Source organism: Hyposmocoma kahamanoa, unplaced genomic scaffold, assembly GCF_003589595.1.
Source record: "Hyposmocoma kahamanoa isolate Upper Pololo Valley unplaced genomic scaffold, ASM358959v1 76, whole genome shotgun sequence".
In the NCBI taxonomy this organism is placed as follows: domain Eukaryota; kingdom Metazoa; phylum Arthropoda; class Insecta; order Lepidoptera; family Cosmopterigidae; genus Hyposmocoma; species Hyposmocoma kahamanoa.
Window position 1 is genome coordinate 1,411,468 of NW_020653900.1, and position 24,930 is coordinate 1,436,397.

Sequence of the window (24,930 nt, forward strand, 5' to 3'; positions counted from 1 at the left end):
TCGTGATTTGCGGTTTTTGAACACATCATAGTTGTGTTTATGATACGCGTGTAGATAAAATTAATTTGTGACTATGTAAAAACGACTGTAAAGAGCAGAGTTTTTTCTGGTATAAAGTGGCTGGACAAAAAAGTTGTGCGCTTGGTGGTAAGCGACACGCCTGGCCATAACAGTTGTGTTGTGTTGTGTTACTCAGAGCTTTGAATAACAGATCTGAGAGGCACTGCTACTACGTCTGTCACTCCGAGACACAAAGTTGACAAGTCTTATGTGCCTGTAACTTCACCAACACGGGTTACTGCTTGGCGGACCTACACGAGTACGGTGGCAGAACCTCCCTGAACGTGCTCAAGTTACAAGCCATTTCAATTAAACTTGTTTTACATTTAGAATTATTTAGTAGTATATTACTATCATATCATACTAATCATCTCATGTCTCCGATTTCTACTCCAGCTCGTTTACTGTATCTGCTATCCGGCTATGGAATTCTCTCCCTGAATCTATACTATTTATACTTTATTTTATTGTCCTACAAAAGTATATAAGTAACCTTATTATTATATTTACTTTATAGATGAGTAGTGTATTTATTTAAAAAGCTTTCATTACAAGATATTCTTTGGTTGCACCCCCCTTTCCAAGTCTTAAATTTCTATCCTAAAGTTGCCTGGAAGAAATTAGTAGTAGCAATACGGCCGCCTGTTGTACATTGGTTTTGTGATACTTACATTACTGCGTTGTCATTGTCATAATTTTAAAGTGAAATAAAAAATATTTCATTAATTTCATTCATACATTACCTGTTTGGGTTTAGCCCCAATGTAACCAGAGCATCTCTTGGCGCCGCAGAGGCAACGTTTCTTCTCGATGCCGGCGCACTCCAGGTTATAATTGAACGTCACTTCGCTATTCTGCAATTTAATAACATTGTATGACATTATTTTCACCGTTAAACCATTTAACGTACCGCTACTGGCGCGGATCTCTAAGAAGTGGGTTCAGGCCATAGGTCCGCTTCACTGGCCCAATCGCGGGTTGGGGAATTCATAACTTGGACTTCCAGGTTTCACCGCGATGTTTTCAAAAAATAATCTCTACGGGCTGCTGTTTGTAAATCGCTTTTAAAATTTGCTACCGTCATCATCCACTTAATTGCCTCGCACTACTGAGCACAGGTCTCTAAGAAGAGAATTTAGGATGTAGTACACAACCAGTATGGTTTTAATAAAAAAAACGTTAGTTACGAAATAACGTAATTTACACACAACAATAACCTAGTCTCCAACTAAGAAAATTACCCGTAGTGTGAGTAAAAGCGCAACAAAATTAAAAACTACACAGAACACCTAGGCCAGAACCAACTTAGAAAAGATCGTATACAGAGCGTCTCACGGCTATGCCACACGGAGGGAAAGGACCTTAAATACCGTATTTTCTTAAATACGATATTTAAAACAAAAAAAGGTAAACACTTCGAAATGCATTCAAAATTTTTAAATAACCGCCTGTCTGAACCGTGAAACGAACCCGCCAAATGTGGAAAAAAACCAGTAATTTTACTACATTGATCGAAAGCAGAGAACAAATGAGTAACGTGAACGGACAGCCTCCGCCCCTCACTAGCTTTAGATACCGCACCACGCCCCGTACATTGATGGTCACAGTGACTGAACGGCAACAAGGCTGTCGGCGAACCGTTTTCGCGCTAAGTCGGCTTTGATATTTGAATATAGTTTTCATTTACTCATTAAGTAATTTGTACGTTAATATATAACATCACTTTACGTTACTATTCATAAAGGTCGTGAATTGTGCTGTTTATAATCATCTAAACGGGATAAAGAGAGGAAATTCTTTCGTTTTTTGAAAAATGAAACTAATTAAAAAGTTTATGTCTGAGACTCCTTTAATTATTGTGTCATTTAATCTAGTGCAGAGTAATATATAATACTGATTTATTATAACAATATAATAAGACGCCATAACGTCGTGAGCTAGACAAGGGTTCTCGAATTTTCAATTTGTATTACCGATAAATATTGCGTTGTGAATATACCTAATTATTAACTAGGTAATAAAATACGCTGTTTTTAAGTTCTTACACTATTTCATCATTGCGTTGTTTGAACCAAGAGATGATTGACTATCAGAAGAAGTAAACTTTCGAAGCGAGCAGACGTGCTCGACTTCATATCATATTCTGACCAGGAGGTCGATTCAGAACCTTACAATAACTCAGTTGTCGACCGAACTCTTTTCATTTTTATTCACAACACTCGAATCGAAGGTCAAACTGTCGCAATCGAAATCGAACCGAAATGACGTCACACCCTTACGATTACTCGAACTTCTCGACCGCCAAAGGCTACAAACGTTATACAGAACACAGTTATCGAATGAAAGTTACCGAACGTCCTATTGTTTACGAAGCAAGAATGTAATATGGAAGTCTCTTATTATTTGAAATAAAGTCTGGATTTTGTTCAAATTTATTAATTTAATTTAATGCAAGACTAATGCATTCCTATATTTTAGGCCTTTAAGGGTTTGCATTTTTCTTATAATCTACATCACCGAATAACTCCGTAAACGCTGCTGGATAACGATATCGTATCCGAATCTAAATCCAACGTTTAACTTGGAATTTTCTGAATAGCTCGGAAAGCGCCCTTCGATTCAAGAAAGATATCCAATCGAAAGATTCGGTTAAAATATCGAAGAGTTCTGAATCGGGGTACTGTTATACCATTGAAAATCATGTAACTGCTTGTAAAGCATGATATTTGTACAAATACAGGCCCTTTTGGGCCTTTACCTTTACCTATCTTCCTATTCATGTTCTTTACCTGTTCCTATTTTACAATAAATGATGTGGACCGAGCCCATCATTTAATTACTCAAAACCGTCGGTCAAAGTAAATTTTCTTACCGCGGGTATGTCTTTAAGCGCGAAGAGCCCCACTCTGACGTCACCAAGAACAGTCCATTTTTGCGTCTCGCAATTCGGCTCACAGCAATGGTTCATGAACCTAAAAACCACAACATAATTTTTATTTATTTCGTACAATTACACAGCATTACAATTTACGAAACTGCTTCCGTAGACGAACGTTAACATGCTGAACTGCCACGCAGAGGGCCCGGGTTTGATTCCCGAGAGAAATATTTGTATGGCCAATATTTATTTCTCTCATGAGTTTGGGTGTAATTTGTGGTTGTCTATGTGTGTGTCCATAGCACCCGCGATACAGGGATTCCCTAGTGCGTGTGCGTAAAAAAGCGCTGCGAATTTCACGCGTAATATTTAATAATACTGCCGCTGTTAGTTGAAAGGGAGCCTGTGACATTTTTTCAAAAAAATTGTTACTTATACTGCCGTAATCAGTAAAAATGGCCGATCTATCACTAATTTTATTTTTCCCTTGGTGGAAGGTATTACCGCTGTACCGGTAGTTACCGCAAGAGAAATTTTTAATTGCGTTTCTTCAAAAAAATATTTTCTCGGTTCTGAGTATTCGTCACTAGCGCTCATTCAACTAACGGCGACAGAATTATTCAGACGACAGAAGACAGACGTTCGTCCACTATTTCACGAAACCTCTTAACGTTCACTACACACCCATTTACTTGCAATCTGGTGCAGGGGGTCTACTGGCGTTCTCTTTCCGAAACAATTACTGACAAATAAGTAATAAACGACCAAATCTAAAGACAATGTCTAATATGAAGCTTCATTCGCATCGTGCGTGTTTTAATTTGGTCGAATATTACTTCTTTGACAGTAACTGTTTCGGACGGATGTATCGAACGTAGAACGGGAGCAGATCCCCAGATACGAGAAGCGCATTAAAATATAAAAAAAGTATCTGCGTGATAAAGAATGTTTAAAAGTTGACAACGCTAAAGTACACTTTGGTAAGTTTGAGTCAGAACCTAAGTACATACCAAAAATGTATTTCAGTTTATATTATAATAGAAAATTGGTATCAATTATTTTTATATATTTTAATTCCTGTTCTCTTTATGTTGTCTTAAATAGATAAATGAAATATAATAACATTAACAAAAGAACATCTTAGCGAATACGGACGCACACATTCATTATAGAATTGAAGTGTTCGCTCGGTGTTTCAAAAATGACATCTAATAGTAGACGTGTTTATGACTGTTTAAACAAGAATGACTCAAATTAAGAATTGTTAATTTCTATTTCATAATCATATCGAGACACCAATGCGCGACGCCATAGTCTGTCTTTTTTGAACATGGAGAAAAACAACTGATCATAGCACGAAAGTGTTGCCAAAAAAAATTTTTATAAAAATTGGCAACCCTGCAAATGTCATTTTACTCCGTCTTCACAAAAGACAGACTTTAGTATAAAAATATCAATACGTAAATACTGCATTTGACATAGGTTATTTTAATATAGTACGAAAATACTCTAATAACCATTCTTTTTTTCTAATTATGTTTACAACTTGTAGTCACAACTTTTTTTATAATATCAAGTGACGGGACGAACAAGACGTGCGCCTGATGGTAAACAGCGTTACTCAGAGCTTCAAATCGCAAAGATCTGAGGGGCACTGCCACTGCGACTGTCACCGTGAGACATAAGTTGACAAGTCCCATGTGCCTGTAATTTCATCAGCACTCTTACCCTTCAACACCGGAAAACAGTAATGCTGACATTACTGCTTGGCGGCAGAAATAAGTAAGGTTATAATTAATAATTATTTAATAATATGAAAACCGTGTGAACAGGTGGGAGTTGGACTACTTGGTCTAATTATACTATGCTTATACTCCCATTTTTTTTCTCTAAAACATCGCTTTGATATTCGTACTCAGGTTTACCTAGCTAGATTGCCCTTAGGCCCGGCGTCAATCATCCTTTCCTTATCTAACGTAAGGAAGTAGAAGTTCTCGTCGCGAAACTCGTGCTTCCTGCGCATGCGCCGCTTGAACTCCTCTTCGTCAATCAACTCGCCTACGTACTCGATCACGAATTGACCTGGTAACGAATAATGTAAAGAGGCGTAAGTATATTTAAGTCGGTTAAAAACTAAAGGGCAAGTTAAGTGCCACAGCCCCCGTAGCATGGCTAAGCAAGATAGTCGCGACAGGCGCGAAAAAATTGAAATAAGCGCGCGGTATTGGCTGTCTCAATCAGATCTAATTTAAATACCCAATAGCGCGCGCTTATTTCAATTTCATCGCGCGCGTCGCGACTATCGTGCGTAGCCATGCTACGGGGGCTGGTGTAGGAATACTGACCCGCTTTGATATCTTCGAGCGTCTTGAGTCCCCAGCCGCGGTGCGGCGTGCGGTACGGTGTGAGTTTGGGGTAGACGCGCTTCTCGAAGGCGCGGTTGCAGCACCGTTCGCCCGCGCGGCACAGCGGGCCGCACTCCGTCAGCAGCATCCTGGGACACGACATTGGATGATACTAAGGACGCGTTCCCATTATGTCGTGACGACAGATAGTCGTGCAGTTTAAAATGTCGTAGCTTGAATATTTAAATGAAGTTGTTCACACATAGAACACCACGATTGTCGTTGTCACAACTGTCGTTCACGACTTTTGACGTTACGACGACAGACTGTCGTGACGGAAGAGCTAGAACGACAGTCGTCTGACGATAAATGAAACGTTACGTTAAAATTATGACGACGGATAATCGCAGCTTCAAACGAAGAGTCGTTTTTTTTATTGTTAGACGACGTTAGATTGCACGACAGAGGTCGTGCAATCTAACGTCGTCTAACAATAAAAAAAACGGTACGACATAATGAGAACGCGCTCTAAATGACGGGACGAAGTAGTGCACTTGGTTCTACACGCCTGTTCATTGTAGGGATGCACATAGCGATTCGATTTTTATGAAGATCGATTCAAGTGAATACGATGTCGTAATTTTTTGTAAATTCACACATATATACACTGCATTTAGAACTATGTCCAAAGAGATGGGTGGACGACATTGTCAAAGTTGCGGGCAGTAGATGGGTGAGATTAGCACAGAATCGTTGTGGATGGCACAAACTACGGGAGGCCTATAGCCAGCAAAGGGTGAAATGGGGCTGTGGATGATTATGATGCTAAATACATTTATTTCTCTCGTGACTTTGGGTGTAATTTGTGGTTGCCTATGTATATATATACATACCGTGGCACCCGCGACACAGGGTTTCCCTAGTGCAGGACTATATTGAGTGTGCGTTATTATTATTAGAATAACTTGGAATAATGAGTAAAAATATAGTAAAACTCTAAATAGCACACACTCAAGGCCATAAAACTAAAAAAAACTTGATACTAAATAACTCATCATGTATGTCATGCAGACGACAACTTCCTGGGCGAGCCTTTCAAAACTCAATTCTATTGTCAATTATGGGGGCAGTGGGACGTAACTGGGTTGAATCAATACAGTAGGTACCTGTTCAAGCAATGGGAGTACGGTCCACAAGGCTCCTCTTCGTCAGGATTGCATTCGCATTGCGTCAATGAACTCTCTTCGACGTCGATGCGTTTGCCGTACAGTGACCCGCACGGCTTGTTCACCTTCAACTTAACGTAGTGAGGAGGGAGTAGCGATGAAGCTATGTCCGGGTCTTCTTCGTTCGCTTCCACGTCTGTAAATAAAAAAAAAAATTTTTTCTTAATGAATGGCTTGTAAGACTAATTGGTCTCAATGCTGCCAGTGTGGGTTTTTTAGTTTTATAAACGTTATGGTGGATGTGTTAGACAATACACAGACAATTTTATTCGGTGACTCAGAGGGAATATTAAAGAGATTTTTGCAAAAATTGATTCCAAAAGAATAATATTATTATAGTTCAGTTCACAAAGCATGGGCACAGGGACGTTAGAGATTTGAAGTTTCTAGAGATATAGTGAAAAGGATTTAAATATCTTATTGAGGTAATTTAAAACGAAGAGAACAAATAATAAACATAACAAAATGGATTCAATTATTGTGTTATTAAGTACACAACAAATAAAAAAATCAACAATTACCAAACAAAAAGACAACAAAACATAAAATCACAGTAATGGAACGAAATTAACAATAACTCCAAGAAGATCATGCAAAACTCAAAACAAAAGAAAACGACCCACATACAAGGTCATTGTAGTACAATTTGCACACGTAATTGCCGCGAGGTACACAGTAACCGATTCGATTTATCGAATGGTGTAAATCTCTATTTATCCATATAAATATTCCGTTTTACACATCAAGTACTCTCTACCTACTTAATATACTGTAATTTTTAACCGACTTCAAAAAAGGAGGAGGTTTTCAATTCGATTGTATGTTTTCTTTTGTATGTATGTTACGTGATAACTCAAATTTGTGAACCGATTTTGATAATTCTTTTTTGTTGGAAAGAGGGTACCTCAGTACTGGTCCCATTTAAATTTGAAGAAAATATTCCACCTGTAAGGGTGACAAACTAGGGGATGAATCGTGTTCGCATTTTCCGCTAACCGATTTCAATAAAACTTGGCAAATAAATGTAATTCCAAGAACTTTTCGAGGTCGGTTTTTTAGTACTGTAATGAGACGTAGTTAAAATGACAACTGCTATTAATATTGTTTGTTTTTGGTATAACAAATATACTATTTCTTTTCGTAATCTGGTTGAGAGATTTAGAAACAGTACGCATGCGACGTAAAAATGTCAAATGTCACAGTATCCTATGTGAAATGTACTATAATACAAACGTAATACAAAGATCGAACATTAGGAAAAAGTAAGTAAAGGCCGAGTAGAGAAAAACTTTCATAAACTTTCAGATTTATCACAGACAGACGCTGCGGCAAAAAAGTCGTTAAAAACTTAAACTAAAAAATCTTTGATCTAAGAATTTTTCTTTCATCTACTATTTTGTGTGAAAAGTTGCGTGTTTCGCTCGGCAGCAAAGTTGTTTTGCGTCTCGTGTCTTGAAACACTCGCTATGCTCAGGAATCTATTCTGCCTCTGTGACCAAACGGTTACCATGCCGGACTGCCACGCAGAGGTCCCAGGTCCGATTCCCGGGCTGGGAAAAATATTTGTATGGTCGACATTTATTTCTCTACTGAGTTTGGGTGTAATTTGTGACACAGGGTTTTCCTAATGCGGGGCTATGTTGAGTGTGTACGTTATTATTATTCCATCTTAGCTTCCTTCGTTTGCTCAAGTTTCAATACAAGTACTCGCGTCAAACAACAACTTTGTAGCCTCGCATAACAAAATATATCGTGATGTAAGTGACAGGTATCACAAAAGCACGGTGATATGTCACTGTGATTATTTTGTAACTGGAACGATAGTCAGTGTGATAGAAATGTAACGCTTTTCTCCGTGTCTAGGTGGATCCTAGCGCACGTTTAGGCCCCCGATGATCTATTTAGCGAAGTTAACATTGACTTACAATTATATGGACGTCGGGTCCGCGCTAAAAAGTGTCCGAACTTATAGGGCGTTAAAATCGTATACAGAGCGTCATTTACGCTTTAGTCTTCGTTTGTTCGACTGACAGCGAAGCAAGCAAAATTAAACAGTACTGCGATGACATTACAATTTAAATTCAACGTTTTAGCTTTTTCATATTCCTTTACATGTCACTACGTTTAAATAGGTTGACTTGGGACACTTTTTTCGTGGTTTTTGTATTAGACCCGTCGTCCATTTATTTGTAAGTCAATGGAAGTTAATTACAAATTTGTCTGAGAATGTAGTCCGACCATAAAAACTTAACAAATTACGAGCAATCTCGAAAAAGGTTGTCCTAAAGGTTTCCTTATTTAAAAAAAAGAAACTAAAACTTGCTTACAAAACAGCGTTTTCCTCCTATAAACATAATCCATTAAGAGGGAGCATGCCAAAAAAGTTTTGACGTTGGCTCCGCCCAAATTTGTGAAACAAATATATGCCTGAAGTTCGCGTGACATGCGACAGATGTTGAATTTTGCGCATTAAAACTACCAAATTCGTTTTAGCGGAATAACTCTAAAACTAAACGGATTAAATCCGTAATCCGTAGTGACAGTTGTCGATCGTGCATAAATATAATTAATTATTTAATTTTTGTCCTAATAACCTGTAGCATTTCGAGGATAAATCGAAAAAATGTGAAAATTAGAGGTCATTTCGTGATTTTTATCTATCGAGGAAACTTTATTGTTTTACGAGTATGATTCTGATTAATGTCTATGCTTGAATATATCGTGTAGTTACTCATACAATATTTTATTTTTAACTTTAAAGTGGATATACCCCTCTAAAATCAAATCGAAGATTAGGAATTTTTCCTCTGCTCCCTCTTAAACGATGTCTTTGCGTGCCGTTTGCGCCTACCTTACCTGCATTACTACTAATTATCAGTTTTTTTTTTTTTTTTTTTTTTTTATAAAATATAGGTGCGCATTTGACCTCCATCTCACCTGATGGAAAGTGACGATGAGGTCGACGATGGAGCATGCACACCTAAATAATGCCTATTCACTCTCGCCTTGAAAAGGTCAGTAAAAGCTTTTGTAAGAATACATTGTTAGGCAGTTATGTATAAAGATATGTATTGAACATAATAATTATATCTTTTAAAAAAAATTGGCCTCAAAAAGTTACTTACCCGCTTTCGCAGTGTTCGATACATTTATTTGCCTAGTTTTATTGAGAGTTGGTGAAATTCAATAAACCGGTTTCATCCCCTAATCTACCACCCTTAGAAGTAGATGCATGAATGAACTACGTGAATTTTTAACGCACATACTCCTAGCCCCGCACTGTGTCGCGGGTGCATGGCACACACATAGACAACTACAAATTATACCCAAACTCACGAGAGAAATAAATTATTTGACAGGTTCGTTTCAGTTTAGCTCAGTGGGGAGAGCGTCAGACACGGCATGCTGAAGGCGCTGGTTCGGATCCAGCCGGATCGAAGAAATTTTTATTAGTGTTTAATCTTTGTATCTGTACTATATGAATCAGAATGTTGGGCGATGAAAAGAGAGGATGAACGAACTGTGCATGTAGCGGAAATGCGAATGTTGAGACAGGATGTGTGGAGTGACGAGACAGGATAAGATAAGGAATGAGTACAGTCAAGAGCACGTCAAACTTTGTATTTGGTACCGTTCTTTGTTATTTGGATTTAAGTCTTAAGTGTCAAACTTGACGTGCTCTTGACCCTGTACATCATGGGAAGTTTGAAAGTGGCTGCAGTGACGGAAAAGACGAGGAGTAATACGTTAACGTGGTATGGACATGTGATGCTGAGAGAAGAATGGCATGTGACGAGAAGATTGTTAGCTATGAATGTGGAGGGATATAAGGGGAAAGGAAGGTCAAAGAAAAGATGGATGGATTGTCTGAAAGATCACATGGACAAGAAGGGTGTGAGTATAAAACTGACAGCTGATAGAGGAGAATGGAAGAATGCATGTTGTGCCCACCCCATCTAGCGTGGGATAAGGACAGGAAGAAGTGTTCAATCTTTGTGTCAATAATCGGTTACCTGACACCAGATTGCGCCACACGTCACCGACAAATGCAATACGTGTAGATTAGTTGCTTAGTTTATTTTATTGTCATAATATAATGTATGTATGTTAGTCCTTAAGGTATATATTATATGGGTCATGTGGCTTGAAATAAATGTCTAAATAAAAAATAATAATACAACAAACTAGCGGAGTAATTTCACAAAAAAATAACTGACTAATTTTAATATCACTGCCGATGTTAAAGGCGTAAGAGGCGTCTTCTTTGTCGTTTTCTTTTTTTTTATGCAGTTCTTAAATTAGAGCGGTTGTAACATCTTAATAAATTTAGTTTGTTAGTACCCCCACGTTCGCTTCGCCAACCGCGACCCTTATTTCATGTTCGTTTCTGTAGAACGAATGTAGGAAAACATTCACCAGTCCCCCGCCTGTCTAGTTTATATAATCAAGTGTCCGGTGAAGACGAAACTTTGTTATGTTAATTGGTGATACGAGTACATTATATAAATTTAAGGAAAGAATAGTGTTGTAGTTTTAGCTTAAGTTTAATTAATTCATTTATTGGACTTAAATTATAATTATTATTGTTAATTTTAATTTCATTCAATTGGTAGAGGTTGCTTTTGTAAATTTTAATAATGCAGTGGTTGCCTGTAATTGAAGTTGCAACTGCGTGTTAATTAATAATTATTTATTGTATTGTGTACTTTAAGTTGTTAACTTTGTTCGCAATCCTTAATAAATAAAAAAACACCGTCGCGTAAACAAGTCTGCAGTCTGCGAGCAAGTCATGGATAAACCTACACATTCAATGAAGTTTGACAAACCCCAGGTCCTTGCAAAAGAAGTCCGTTATCTACCCAGGATGCTGCGAGAGGCCATTGAAATTAAAAAACATCCTAATTTCAACAGAGACGATGGTTTCTCCGTACCACCAGTTTGGGATCCAGTATTTCCTCTGATGAAAAATCCCAAACAGACATAAGACTGCAGTACTAATTAATATGTTTTAGTTTATTCTAATTTCTATTATTAATTAATAATAAATTGAATTTAATAAAAATTCATTCAATAAAATAATTTGTAAAACTTAATGTAGCGTAAATTGGAATGTTTTCTTTGTAAAACTAAAAATAAGGTATTTAATTATATACTATTGTAACTATAGTGAAAAAATAGGGTGGTTTGCGTCAATATTAGACATAACTGGTTGAAGACTGTACCCACCACCTCAGTCAACCGTGACCATGGGACCTGTAAAGGCCCCGAAACGACGGTTTGTTTGAAAAAACAATATACGCGATTTAAATCCGGAAAAATAGTTTCATTTCCTAAATAAATAAAACTTAAATGTCACATCTTTAGGTACGGTTGCTATATACTTTGAGTACACCGACAAGAGTTGCAAGGTTAAGTACGTACTTTTCAGTATCTCGAAGGCTCTTTGCGCATGCTCCATTGCTTTGGTAAAAGCTTCGTCGATCTTAGATTTCTGGCTGGATATTCTGCCGGAGTCACCTGAAAAGAGTGTACAATAAAAGTGGTAATAAAAGAGACTACGACCTGTATTATTTGGATTTCAAGGTTAAAAAGTCATTGGCTGCCGTTAGGGGTTTCAGGTTGCTTTAAATATACCGCATGCAAAATATGATACGTCCTGCCTCCTCCTGTAAAAAGGGGCAGTGTCATTGTTCACTGTGGCTACAACAAATCTACTTTGAATCTGGATTTTTTTTGCGTATTCTATCTATTGTAATCATTAAGCGCAGGCCACACCGCGAACGAAGTTAAGCTTTTTTTTTTATAATATGTAGTGACGGGACGAACAATTGTGCGCCTGATGGAAAGCTACACGCCTGTCCATAACTGCTGCAGTGCCACTCAGAGCTTTAATTTGCAAATATTTGAGGGGCACTGCCACTGCTCCCGACACCCTGAGACATAAGTTCATAAGTCCCATGTGCTTGTAATTCCACCAGCACGCTTACCCTTTAAAACCGGAACACACTAATGCTGACCTTACTGCTTGGCGGCAGAAATAGGTAAGGTGGCAGTACTACCCTGGACGAACACCTTCACAAGGAGCTCTACTGCTACCAAAACTACTTAAGAATCACTACACTAAGTGCGACTTTTAACACAACAGAAGAGAATTATATATATCTTCCATGGAATACACTGAAATGACTGTAATGTATTATGGTGAAAGGTTTTACCAAAATTTGCCTATTGTTGCCCTGGTTGTGCCAAATGTGCAGGAGAGGAAGGGCATGTCGTGCGGGGAGTCTCCTTTCATGCACCCCACTACTACTACTACCTATCTTTAACACACGCTCATGTGAATGAATACCATACTGTATTCGAAATGTCATATACAGTCTATAGGGCATAACAGTGGCACTGCCACTCAGAGCTTTAAATCGCAAAACCTATCGCTTATGGAAATGTTCAAAAACAATACAAAAGTACTAAGTTTTTTCGGTATCCGCGTATTTTAAACAAAACCACTGACAGTACACAACACTAACTGTCCATGGGTCTCCCCAAAACCCATAAACAGTCTGGACTCCTCGGGGACTTGGCACAACCACCACACTTGCAAGTTGAATAGGTGATCGCAGTATGTTAGTTGAGATATGGGGTGGTATTATAATAGGCCAACACCACACAGCCATAAGAAGTTAAATATATAAATATACTCTCAAACAAAAACAATTTTCCTGAGCAATAAAAACGAACGACAATCTAACACGTAATAGTTAGTGTTTCTTGTGCATAATCTGACATACTTATAAAATCGATACATTATACTCATGCGTCCATACTTAACTACGACGACGTCTGACGTAGATTTTTTTTACTTTACCGATTGTATAAATAAATCATTATACAGTAATAAATTATACTAGCAAATATCGATACATAATATGATTTTTTCAGTGCAACACTAGCAACGCCTGCCCAATGAATAGAATGAGATGACGTAATGGGAGTTGCATTAGGTGGAAGCAAGACGCATAAATGATTTGAAACAATTGATGGGTGTTGTCAATTGTTTCACTACAAATCGACCAGTTTAACTTGAGCTATGCTATAATGGACGTAAATTGAAAAATTACATATTTAATATTTAATTACCGATGAAATGTGATTCCGTTTGTTTTGTAATTAAATGTTTTGCTGTTTTTCCCACACCACGGAAAAGAACAACACGGCATTGTTAGAGATATCTTTATTACAATAAAAACAGAATATTTCTTGGAATATAAGGAGACGCACATACAGGTAGTTGGCCTGTCTATATTTCAGTGCAAACGAGAGTTGATATTTATAAGAGCTGTATCGCTAATGTGTTAACAGGAATATATGGCCTTTATTTCGTCTCTATTTCTGGTTATATACTCGATGAATAGCCGTAACAGTTAACTGAAGTAAACTCGCGCAAAAGACAAGACAAGGCGGTAAAACATCGAATATATAACCAGAAATAGAGACGTAGGGCCATCCATCCCTGGCAACTCATCTGCCAAATGGGCTTTATATCACTTTTAAAATATGAACTCCCGTTTGCGCTAAAATCACAAATTAGAAAGCTGAAATAGTACAGCACCAAGAACTGACGTGTGTGTACGTCTTCGTATAGCCCAAAAACATTGTGTATTTATTGTAATAATTGGCAGAATACTTTCCAAAGAAATTAAATGACATTTCGTCTCTATTTCTGGTTATATACTCGATGGGGTAGGAAGGAATCCGTAAAAAATGTCACTTACCTTCTTGAAAAGGAAACACGCGGCCTCTATTCACCCAATAGTGGTCATATTGTCCGAAGAATCGTACGACGAATTCTCCATGGGAATGCTTTACAGCCATTATGTTGTCCGGGATCTCAGACGGATGCAGAATAATTCCTGGCCACCATCTGTAAAACAAACAGCAATAAGGTAATGAAGTTGTTTATAAAATCAATAATCCAATCGATCATTTATAAGCGACCCCAGGAGTTTCTTCATAATTCATGTCAAGGAAATCTGCCTCACAAATGAGTACACTGTATATCATCTACTAAGATAAACCAAAACTTACCGATAATGTCCTAATTTGACCCACACCATTTCTCCATAAAGAGGCAACCGTCCAGTCTCACAGTCCTCACACATATATCCGCCTTCTGGGGGCTCAATGTTCAGACAATCAGCATGGAAAGATGTGGGACAATATTCGCAACAAATCAATGTACCCCCAAGAGCGCATATGAAGCACCATCCGGTATTTACATGGCAGGGAACCTTGCCGGGTCTGGAAAGGAAGTATTTCTTTTAGTATTTTTACCGTTTTCATACATCAATAGAATCATTATTAGAGTTGCAACGAATATTCGGTTACTATTCGGTATTCGGCTTATTCGGCCTACTTTTTGTTATACGGCCGAATACCTAAAAACGGGAGGAAGAAATAATAAAATACAGTAAATGATCACAAATACTAACTTCTATGAGATCAAAAAAAGGTAACAAATCAAATGAATACTACCTACTTATTATGTAATTTTGTCGTGAAATCATGATTAAATAAAACAAAAAAATTTTATTTATATACTTCTTTTTCTTCTTTTTTTGGTATGACTAGAGTTTCTTTTTTTACTTGACATTGTTAACAGAAATAACAATAATAATAATAATAAATTTATTTACCGTAACTTACAATTAACAAACACATATTTGAACTATGATCCCCACACTAGGCTACGCCTGTCTCGTGGGAAGCAAAGAAGTTAAGATTAACCGAATATTAATTATTAAACAATTACTTTCTTCATTAAGATGTCATAAATTTGAATTATAAACTTGAAAATAAAATTTCCTTTTTTGTTTCTTTTTAGAAAATCATGCATCATTACTGGTTTAATGTAAATTAACTTATATATATGTAAGTATAGCTATCTTTGATATAATGCGGTTTGCGCGCCTGCGATTTTTGTAAGATCATTAATCAGGCCGAATAGTTTGGCCGAATATTCGGCTATTCGGCCTCGCTCCGGGCCGAATATTCGGTATTCGGCCTGAAGGCGAAATACTATTCATTGCAACACTAATCATTATACATAAATACCGGTTGTTCTTGAAATTGTTGAAAATAATTTTCATAATGTATGGTTAGAATCACCCCCTAACTTTTTTTTACAATATCAAGTGACGGGACGAACAAGTCGTGCGCCTGATGGTAAACAACACGTCTGTCCATATCAGTTGCAGTGCCACTCAGGGCTTTAAATCGCAAAGATCTGAGGAGCACTGTCACCGCGCCCGTCACCCTGAGTCTCATGTGCCTGTAATTTCACCAGCACCCTTACCCGTCAAAACCGGAACGCAGTAATACTAACATTACTGCTTGGCGGCAGAAATAGGTAAAGTGGCAGTACTTACCTCATTGAGTGTATAACCAGAAATAGAGACAAAATAAGGGCTTTTAAATATCAATTCTCGTTTGCACTGAAACCACAAATTAGAAAACTGAAGTAGTACAGCGCTAATAACTGACCTGTGTGTACGTCTCCGTATATTCCATTGTGTATTTATTGTAATAAAGGTAATACCTCTAATAAGATCAAGTTAGTGGTCGATTTGAAGTAAAACAATTGACGACACCCGTCAATTGTTTCCAATTTGGGCTGGCCAATCGGAACGCAGTTGTCACTGGAATGATTTGGCTGAATAGTTTTCAAACAAATTAAAGGACATTTCGTCTCTATTTCTGGTTATATACTCGATGACGTCTCTGGACGAACTTTGGAGGAGTTCTACTGCTGCTAAATACTTTATAACTAAATAACAAAATTGCACTCCACAAAAAATTCCATATGTACTAATCAATATGACACTTATCTTCCAAACGGGTTGTCTACTCCCGTTCACCATCCGATATCTATCCAAAATAATTACAGTCAAATAAGTAATAAATCAAAGTCAATCTCAAGTATGAAGCTTCATTCGCATCATGGATTACTATTTGACAGTAATTGTTTTGGACAGATATCGGACATTCACATTTTTGTTGTGTATTACTTCAATGAATTTACTCATCATTTCACCTTACTTCAACTTTAGCCTGTCTAGAAACCAGCGCATTAAGGAACAAACATATGCTGAGTCAGCGTCATTTCACTGCTATGACAAAACGTGTATATTTTTTATCTCCATCTATATCTATTCATATATTATGTTTATCTATTTATCAATGTACCTATCTCCACTTGCGATGTTCATGACGTGCCTGTTAGATAATATTAAAAAAAGTAAAATTCTCACCTATGTTCATAATGTCTTGGACAGATAATATGTGACGCCGTCAGAATTTTCGTACCAGCTGGAAGGCATTTAGTAAATGAATGATAAGTTGCTGGACATCGCACGCATCTGGCAAGCTTGTCACTGCTGAACCGCGTCTTGCAACCTCTGGGGTCATCACAAACACAAGTATGGCAGACGTGTCTTGGACATGTCAAAGCTTCAAAGTGCTCATTTATCTTCTTATTACTCCTTGAAGGTTCACCTGAATTAAACTGGGTCTGAGGCCACTGATCTAAACAAGAAATATGATAGTATTTCTGACAATGTGCTACTTGACACTTCTGTCTTCTGACACTTTTATCTTTGGGCGAAACAGCTGATTTGCATACTAAACAAATGGGCACCTCATGGTCTAAACAATTTTTGCACTTAAAATCTGAATAGTCAACTTCAAGATTCACTGGTTTAGATTTAACTTTTATCTCGACTATTTCACATTGGCCAGCAACAGCTTTATCCCAATCTATTCCATCGTCGCTTGAATAAGACTCATATTCAATATTGGCCGAATCAACAAGTTCTTTCATTTTAGCTTCCAATTGAGCTTCCAAGTTATCTGCATCTACGACTAAAGGTTCAAGTATAGGTGCTTTGACGTTTTCAACAGACGCATTGAGCTCCTCTGAAATATTATAGTCATGAGATTTCTCGTCGCTTTGACTGCCAGAGTCAACTCCATTAGAATCAATTGATACTTTAGGTTTCCTACCCCTTTTTTTCTTATTTTTCTTTCTACCTCTTGTGGATTGCATGGGAATATCTTCATCCTCTGACTTTTTGTTAACACAGTCAATGTGAAACATACCCTGACAACCCTTACACTTGATAAGATTGCTAGTATTTTCACAGATTTCGCACACCTTTTCTCGAACCATACCTTTGAATACATTAGGCTTTGGTTTAGTTAATTGTTCGAAATAAGCTTCTTCTTCATCGTAATATTCGTCCTTGATATCATCAATTAATACATCACGTTTAATTTCTGCAGTTGTCTCCTTATTGTCTTCAGTTTTTTCTATAGCTTTTGGTACATTTTCAGTAGCCGCTTTAGACGGTTCACTTTTCAGATTTTCCACTTTTATTTTGTTCTTAGGTTTGAAAATCTCAAACATCTCTATTTCATCTTCTAAATCTGAAAAATCTTCTTTATACAATGGTTCGATCATCTTTCGTCTTTCTCTGGGCTTGAAATCCTCGTTGCCCATGACTTTGACAATGTCAACTATCTTCCTTTGCTTCATCATCTTTTTCTTCTTCGGTTGACTTAATTCCTGATTAACAATAACACCTTTAACCAAATGTGATGATTCCATGTCTTCAGTTTTCATTAGATCAGATTTTTTGCTGTCTTCATACTGCCATGTCTTGTACAAATATGCAACTAGCTCTTCATAAGTTAATTCAGGATGTTCATCTATCAAACTGTCTTGTCTTAGCTCCAAATATTTCAAGAATTCTGGATTCTGCATATTATCGGCACTAGCCTGTCTTTCTTTACCTACTTTACGTTTACTTACTGAAGTGTTGCTATCTTCAGAGTTAATAGAAATAATGGATATGGTATCACACTCCTGTTTCGCTACTCGTTCAGGACTAGTGTCTTTGCTGCTATGAAATCCATTTTCCTTGATAGAACTTGTAGGAGACTTTGATATTCTTGACCGTAATTCGCGTTTAGGAAAGAGTTCTGTATCAGAATGAGAAGCTTTTGAACCCATAGCTCCTTTGGAAAGCTTCGTGCTACCATTCTGTAAAGTTTTGTTTTTAAATGCCCTTCTTAATTCACTTAGAGCTACATTATCTAATTCAGAACTCATAGAATCATTATCTGATCCAAGTTCAGTCTTCATTTCATTGAAATCTTTAACTTTTTTAACTGCTTGCGTACTTGTAGATGTAACGTTTGCTATATGCGGTAGTATTTGATTTGTGGATGTGTCAATTTTTGTTGGATTCAGCAAAACGGTTTCTCTGTCCAAATTTTTTTGCGAAACAATTTCAAGGCTTTCTGTTATTAGATTAACTTTTTCTTCAGACTGAGGATAATGTGGGGAATATGCTGGCTGTTCAATATCGTCCTCATCGTCCGAATAATCATCGTCATAAGAATTTTCTTCGATTTCTGTGCCTTCTTTAACACCTTTACCACTATTTTCTACATCGAATGGTACGCAGTTTACGTTATTATTTTTCACTGTACTTTCTACTTGGACCTGCCCATGACTGTCACTAGTAAGACCTTCATGTAAGATGGTTTTCTCAATAGATACGGTTCCATTGTCTGTAACAACTGCGTTTTTAACATCACAACCTGCAATGCAATCTTTTACCGTCTTTACATCAAAGTCACAAAGATTATTTTGTTCTTCCACTTTATCAAGTTCTACAGTTCCATTTTTCGTATTTATATTGGTGTCACTACAGTAAGTGATAATGCTCTCACAATCTGTGATATCATCATCTGTTGACATTTCATCTTTGGTTGTTTTTTTTACAGGTGTTAAATGAATTTGTTTGTTTACATCTGTTAAAAATGTCATTTCCTCTTTGACATCAGTAATAATGCAAACATTTGAGCTTTCACAATCTATCGAGTCTTCGTCAAGTGATATGATTTCAGCCATACTATTTGCAGTCTTAGTTTTTGTGCGTTCTTGTGGCAAATCTTTAGAACTAATTGTTGAAATAGTGTGTTCGTTAATTGTTTTTGAGTATACTTCATTTTTTTCTATTACTTGGGTTACGAAATCCTTATCATTGGTCTTGGGAATTAGGTCATTCACTGAATCAGAAACAGCACAAGTGTAATTTTGATCGCCTTCATTCACATTCACACTAGTTGCTTCATTTGATTTATGAACAATTTCCTGATTTTTTACTTTTACACAACTTTTCTTAATTACATCATTGCTGTTTTCTAAATTATCATACAACATGTCTAAATGTTCGTATTCATTGGTTTCACCGTCAACTACATTTTCATGGATAGTTTTGTCCACATCCATGTCTTCAGAAGATATGTCAGACAACAAAGTCTCTTTAAGTAGTGCTGTTTCTAAGCGACTTGTTGAGATTTGGGTATTTTCTTTGTCGCTTTTTTTAGAGTCTGAATCATTTTCTAGGTGTTTTACTGAAGAGTCACCTTTGATAGTAGTTTCAAAGTCTCGCTCTAAAAATTCTAAGTCTTCTGTAACCTCAGTCCTGATTGTTTCTCTGTTAACAAATTGTTCAGATCGTGCAGGCAAATTATCATTTATTTCTGCAATTTCCATAACGTTAACATCATCTTTGTTAATAGGTTGGTCAGATTCAACTAAATTGCTATTTATTATTTCATCAGTTGTAACTTTTTTGTTATTAAGCCTGTTTTGATCTTTACTTTCGGTAATAATTGCTTCATTTAAGTTTTCGTCTTCTCTGGATGGATTTTCGTCTGTATCAGATATGGTTTCAACTTCAGATGTAAGAGTTTGGTCTTTATTTACCACTTCCGTTTCTCGTTCAGTGATGTCTTTGCCTATAATTTTATTGACATTTTCGTTTAAGCTTTCAACTTTATCAATGACAGAAATGTTTGGAACTGGTTCAATTGGGCTTTGAATTGCGTCTACATTAATGGCTTTCAGGGATATGTCATCCTCGCATTCTGAGTATTTACTGTAATCATGTTCATTTTGATGAGATAGTAAATTTTGAGATTCTCTAACAGACTTCCTAAAACTATATGGACTTGGGTTACAAGTACTTTCTTTCGACAAAAACTTCTTTTTCCTTTTAGACTCACTGGTTTTAGTATCCTTTTCCTTTCCTTTGGATTTATCTTTATCTTTCTCTATTCTTTCAACAGTCACGGTTACTTTCAATTGATTTTTTTCAGGTGTCTTTGATTTTGCTTTTTGCAGCCACCTATCCATATGAGATTGTCTTTGAATTTTCGTAATACCAGTTTTAGCTGCCATATTGTCTAAACACGCTGTAACAACTTCGGAAACATCTAAGGACTTATTTCGTGATCTATCTAAGTCATCATTCTTTCTGTCACCCTCAGAAAATAATGTATCAAGTAAGCTCTCACTCAAAGACACATCACTGTCCGTTCTAGTTATTTTTCCACTTTTCTGGCTCTTTGGAGTAACTTTCGTCTTCGATTTTTCTAACATATCGTAAAAGATATCGATTCTTAGTCGTTTTGGTTCACGCATTAATGATTCCGCTTCATGAACCGACATACTCCATAAAGCCTGCTTCTTATCTGATATAAAGAAAGCTGCATAGAGCCTAGGATCCTTCTTCTTTGCCTGTAAAGCAAATAACCACCTTGTTTGAAAAATAATTATATACTTTCCATAAATATATTCTTTACAACTTTGAATTATACTGTAACAACACATGTTCCACAGCTGATCATAAATGTTATTATTAGGAAAAGGTGCAATAGTGAAGTGCAAGGTAGTTTCAGTTAATCAAATTTCATCTACATTTTTTTTTTTTTTTTATCGTTGTACCTTTGGGGTAAACTGGTCCCTTGTGATCTCAAATTCTTGTAGTCCCAAAAATGGACGTAACATGCTATGGACGATCCAGCTGCGTCGACCATTATCTCCAAAGAAAGTCACGTGTACTACATCTCGCTCCATGCGCCCAAATACTGAAATATAGTTAAAAGATTGTTAATATTCATTAATTTTATCTCTTGATTCTAAACATATTATATGCATGTGATTCTGATTCTACATGTATATGTGTAGACTTGAACAATTTTTCGTCATAGTGGAACTATTTTGGTTAAAGTTATTTGTAAGCTATATTTAAGTTAAAATTTTAATTATAAAAATTTATTTAAAATTTATTTATTAAAAAAAACCTAATATTCCAGAGAGCAAATATTGAGACAAACCATAATTTATTGATAACATTGATAATAAAACAAAAAATATGTGCTTTAAATTACATTAAGGTGAAAATAGTGTGCTAGTTAATATACTGTGTTACATAACCTGGTCTTTCTTCTCAAAATGTCTAATAATTACAATAAAACATTCTGCATTTGAAAGGATGAAGAAACAAACATTGACTTACAATTATATGGACGTCGGGTCCGCGCTAAAAAGTGTCCGAACTTATAGGGCGTTAAAATCGTATACAGAGCGTCATTCACGCTTTAGTCTTCGTTTGTTCGACTGACAGCGAAGCAAGCAAAATTAGACAGTACTGCGATGACATTACAATTTAAATTCAACGTTTTAGCTTTTTCATATTCCTTTACATGTCACTACGTTTAAATAGGTTGACTTGTAGACCCGTCGTCCATTTATTTGTAAGTCAATGGAAACACAACATTTAATACTTAATAAGTTTTTCAAATAAATAGCAGCAGCATGTTGTTTCTTAATAAAGTCATTATTTTCTGTGAATTTATTAGTTTTCTTTTTTGTGGTTTATAAGATAGCACAGTTATTATTACAACCTAGAAGGTGATTTATGAACACCTCTACAGCCCTTGATCTGTCATCAGCATTTGGTCTATTGTGATCACCGCCAGCCACAAAGGCTTAGCTCCAATTGCTTCTACGTATTCTAGCTAAGAAGGTACAAAGGCGTCAAATCTTGGTTGCCAGTCACGTATAACATTAATTAAAATAAGCTCAGGGGATTCTTGCAACCATATATATCTCATAATAAATTTTAATTTTTATATATATATGAAATTTCTTAAACAAAAAAGAAAATAGAAATAAATTTCAAATTTTTCATAAAAATGTTTACGTTAAACGTTTGTTTATACTCACACTTTTTTCTCACAAACATGTCACTCAAAGGTTCTCTTGTGACAATACATGGCCAAAATGGGTAAGTCCCCATTCGAGCCCAGGCCAAGTCTCCAACTTGGAACAAGCATTTTGCTTCCAATTCAAATTGTTCACTCTTTGATAGTACCGGTCTGCTTAATTCCTTGTTTTCTTTCTTCTTTCTCTTATTATCATCAAAATCTAGCATTTTTACCACAGATGCATTGTCATAGTACCCATTCTGTTTTGCAGCAACGCTCCCATTCAGATTATATTTTTCAGATGACCTCTCCAAAATATTACTTAAATGTGAATTTGATTGTTTATATGAATTTTTTACTGGTGAAAATAAATTTTTAATAAGTGTAACGGTTTCCTCTTTCTCTTTTGTTTGTATCAAATCTTTTCTTATATATACCTTAGGAAATTTCTTGGCTGGAGATGGCGAATTTTTTTTCTCTTCTGAACCAAAGCGGCTGAGTGCTATATTCGTATTATAAATGTTTTCAATTTGATTTTCTAAATTACCTTCAACAGATATTCTTTTAGTTGATTCCGTAACAGGGGAGTTGGAAGCATGCATTTTATACGCTGGAGGATGGGACTTGCTGGGAGTCTTTTCCATATTTGGAGACTTTAATACCTCAGTCACGGCCTTTTCTGTATCATAGTAATTAGTATCTGTCTTGAACCTACGGGCCCGACCATATCGACTCTTACTAAATGCACCACCGTAACTTATAGGAGATGTGAAGTGTTCAGTGAGACTGGTTTCCAGTTCACGTTCAACTAAGGAACGTTTCTTAGGTTTTACCTTCCCAGTAACCGTTCCAAAAATATTCTTCAGATCATCTGAACTCATGGCGTCGTCAGACTCCTCCATCTTCACGCGAAACAAACCGATTTAATGTTCATTTAAGTCGCTGACGTAACTGTAAGAAGATCGCGCCATACATCGACGTTTAATATAATGTTTACAACAACATCATGCGATTTTCGGGATAATAAAATGAGATATGTGACCCCAAAGTGCTATAAATAGAACACGGTCGTCATTCAGCCCATACGAATCAAATCTGAAACAAAAGAATTCAAATGAAGTTCAAGCCCAAAGCACATTTAGGTTATACAATTTTTAGTCAAAAACTCATTTGAAACAACAGCGAATAATGCGTTTAATTAATAAAAAATATATGTAACAACTCACCAATGTATTGTGCCGATTCACTGTCTCAATAAGCATAATTTACACTCGGGGAGCTCGCAAGGCAGGCATTCTTTTTGCTTCTCAATCTACCACACAAATTCGAAAACTTGGTTTTCTTTAATACACAGCACATAAATCGTTTATAAGTATTTTAACACCACTTCGATGAAGCACTTGTGATTTAGTAACAGAAATAATAAACAAATGCCCCAGCGACAGAATATTCGTCGTGATATGTCCTATTTTATTACGAGAAAGAACCCAGGTACATAGTCACACACACGCCATTATATTTTCATCGTCTCGGAAGTTATTAGAACACATGCACAGTTGGGAATAATTAAGTTTATTCAGACGTTATCATAACCAAACTCTTCATGAAACCATTAAAAACATAGTATTTTCACATATTTAGTGAAATTCAAAACAAAATTAAGTTCAACGACGCTTGGTGCCGCGAAAACCAACATGGAACACACATTGATGTGTGAGTGAGAAAGAGACGATTTTTATTATAAAACACGCACACAAAAGCACATTCACACAACGAAAGTTCAATGGCATGTTATCTCGGACTGTTTTATCGACAATGTCATTTTTGAACGCAACGTTTTTTTCGGAAGAAAGGTTTCTAAACTAGGGTAATAAAAATTAGTTTAAAAAAATTATTTAGGTAAGTTCAAAAATTAAAAAATAATTTTGAACTGAATAATAAAGTCAAAGTAATTTTTCCAAAACTAAAGTTCTGCCAAAGATCTGTCAAATTCAACACAATATATAAAGCGCCACCTTCATTACCAAACAAGACCATTGGGACATCATAATAATTGACCATCGATGGTTTTATCCTCGATATATCAGACTAATATATTTTAACACTGGGAGTCCTTGAATCATGACAAGAAAACCACTCACATATGGCAAGTAGTAGATCACCTATGCCGTATATAATGGCAATGTATCGTACCCACATTTAAAACAAGTTAATGGTTAATAACCATCATTACATCCCTTGTTTTTTTTAATAATAACGCACACACTCAACATAGCTCCGCACTAGGGAAACCCTGAGTCGC

The 24,930-nt window shown here is 36.4% G+C and overlaps 1 protein-coding gene across 1 annotated transcript; it reads right to left on the reverse strand.

Moving 5' to 3' along the window:
- Positions 1 to 788: 788 nt before the first annotated feature.
- On the reverse strand, positions 789 to 24,144 carry LOC113232585 (histone-lysine N-methyltransferase NSD3-like). Its single transcript, XM_026467353.1, has 13 exons — positions 23,855 to 24,144; positions 22,648 to 23,723; positions 21,364 to 21,506; positions 19,443 to 21,156; positions 16,817 to 19,319; positions 14,595 to 14,807; positions 14,282 to 14,430; positions 11,931 to 12,026; positions 6,450 to 6,645; positions 5,284 to 5,432; positions 4,864 to 5,020; positions 2,933 to 3,032; positions 789 to 914 (listed from the first exon to the last, which is right to left on the reverse strand). The coding sequence occupies exons 2-13, from the start codon at positions 23,528 to 23,530 to the stop codon at positions 789 to 791; spliced, it is 6,429 nt and encodes a 2,142-aa protein (XP_026323138.1). The 5' UTR covers positions 23,531 to 23,723; positions 23,855 to 24,144.
- Positions 24,145 to 24,930: the final 786 nt, after the last annotated feature.

Excerpts from the sequence above, each read along its gene's own strand:
- LOC113232585 (XM_026467353.1), bottom strand. The coding sequence starts at position 23,530 with ATGGAGGAGTCTGACGACGCCATGAGTTCAGATGATCTGAAGAATATT. Across the intron at positions 3,033-4,863 it reads CCTAAGGGCAATCTAGCTAG|GTTCATGAACCATTGCTGTG; the intron begins GTAAACCTGAGT and ends TGTGGTTTTTAG. Across the intron at positions 915-2,932 it reads CGCTTAAAGACATACCCGCG|AATAGCGAAGTGACGTTCAA; the intron begins GTAAGAAAATTT and ends ATTAAATTGCAG.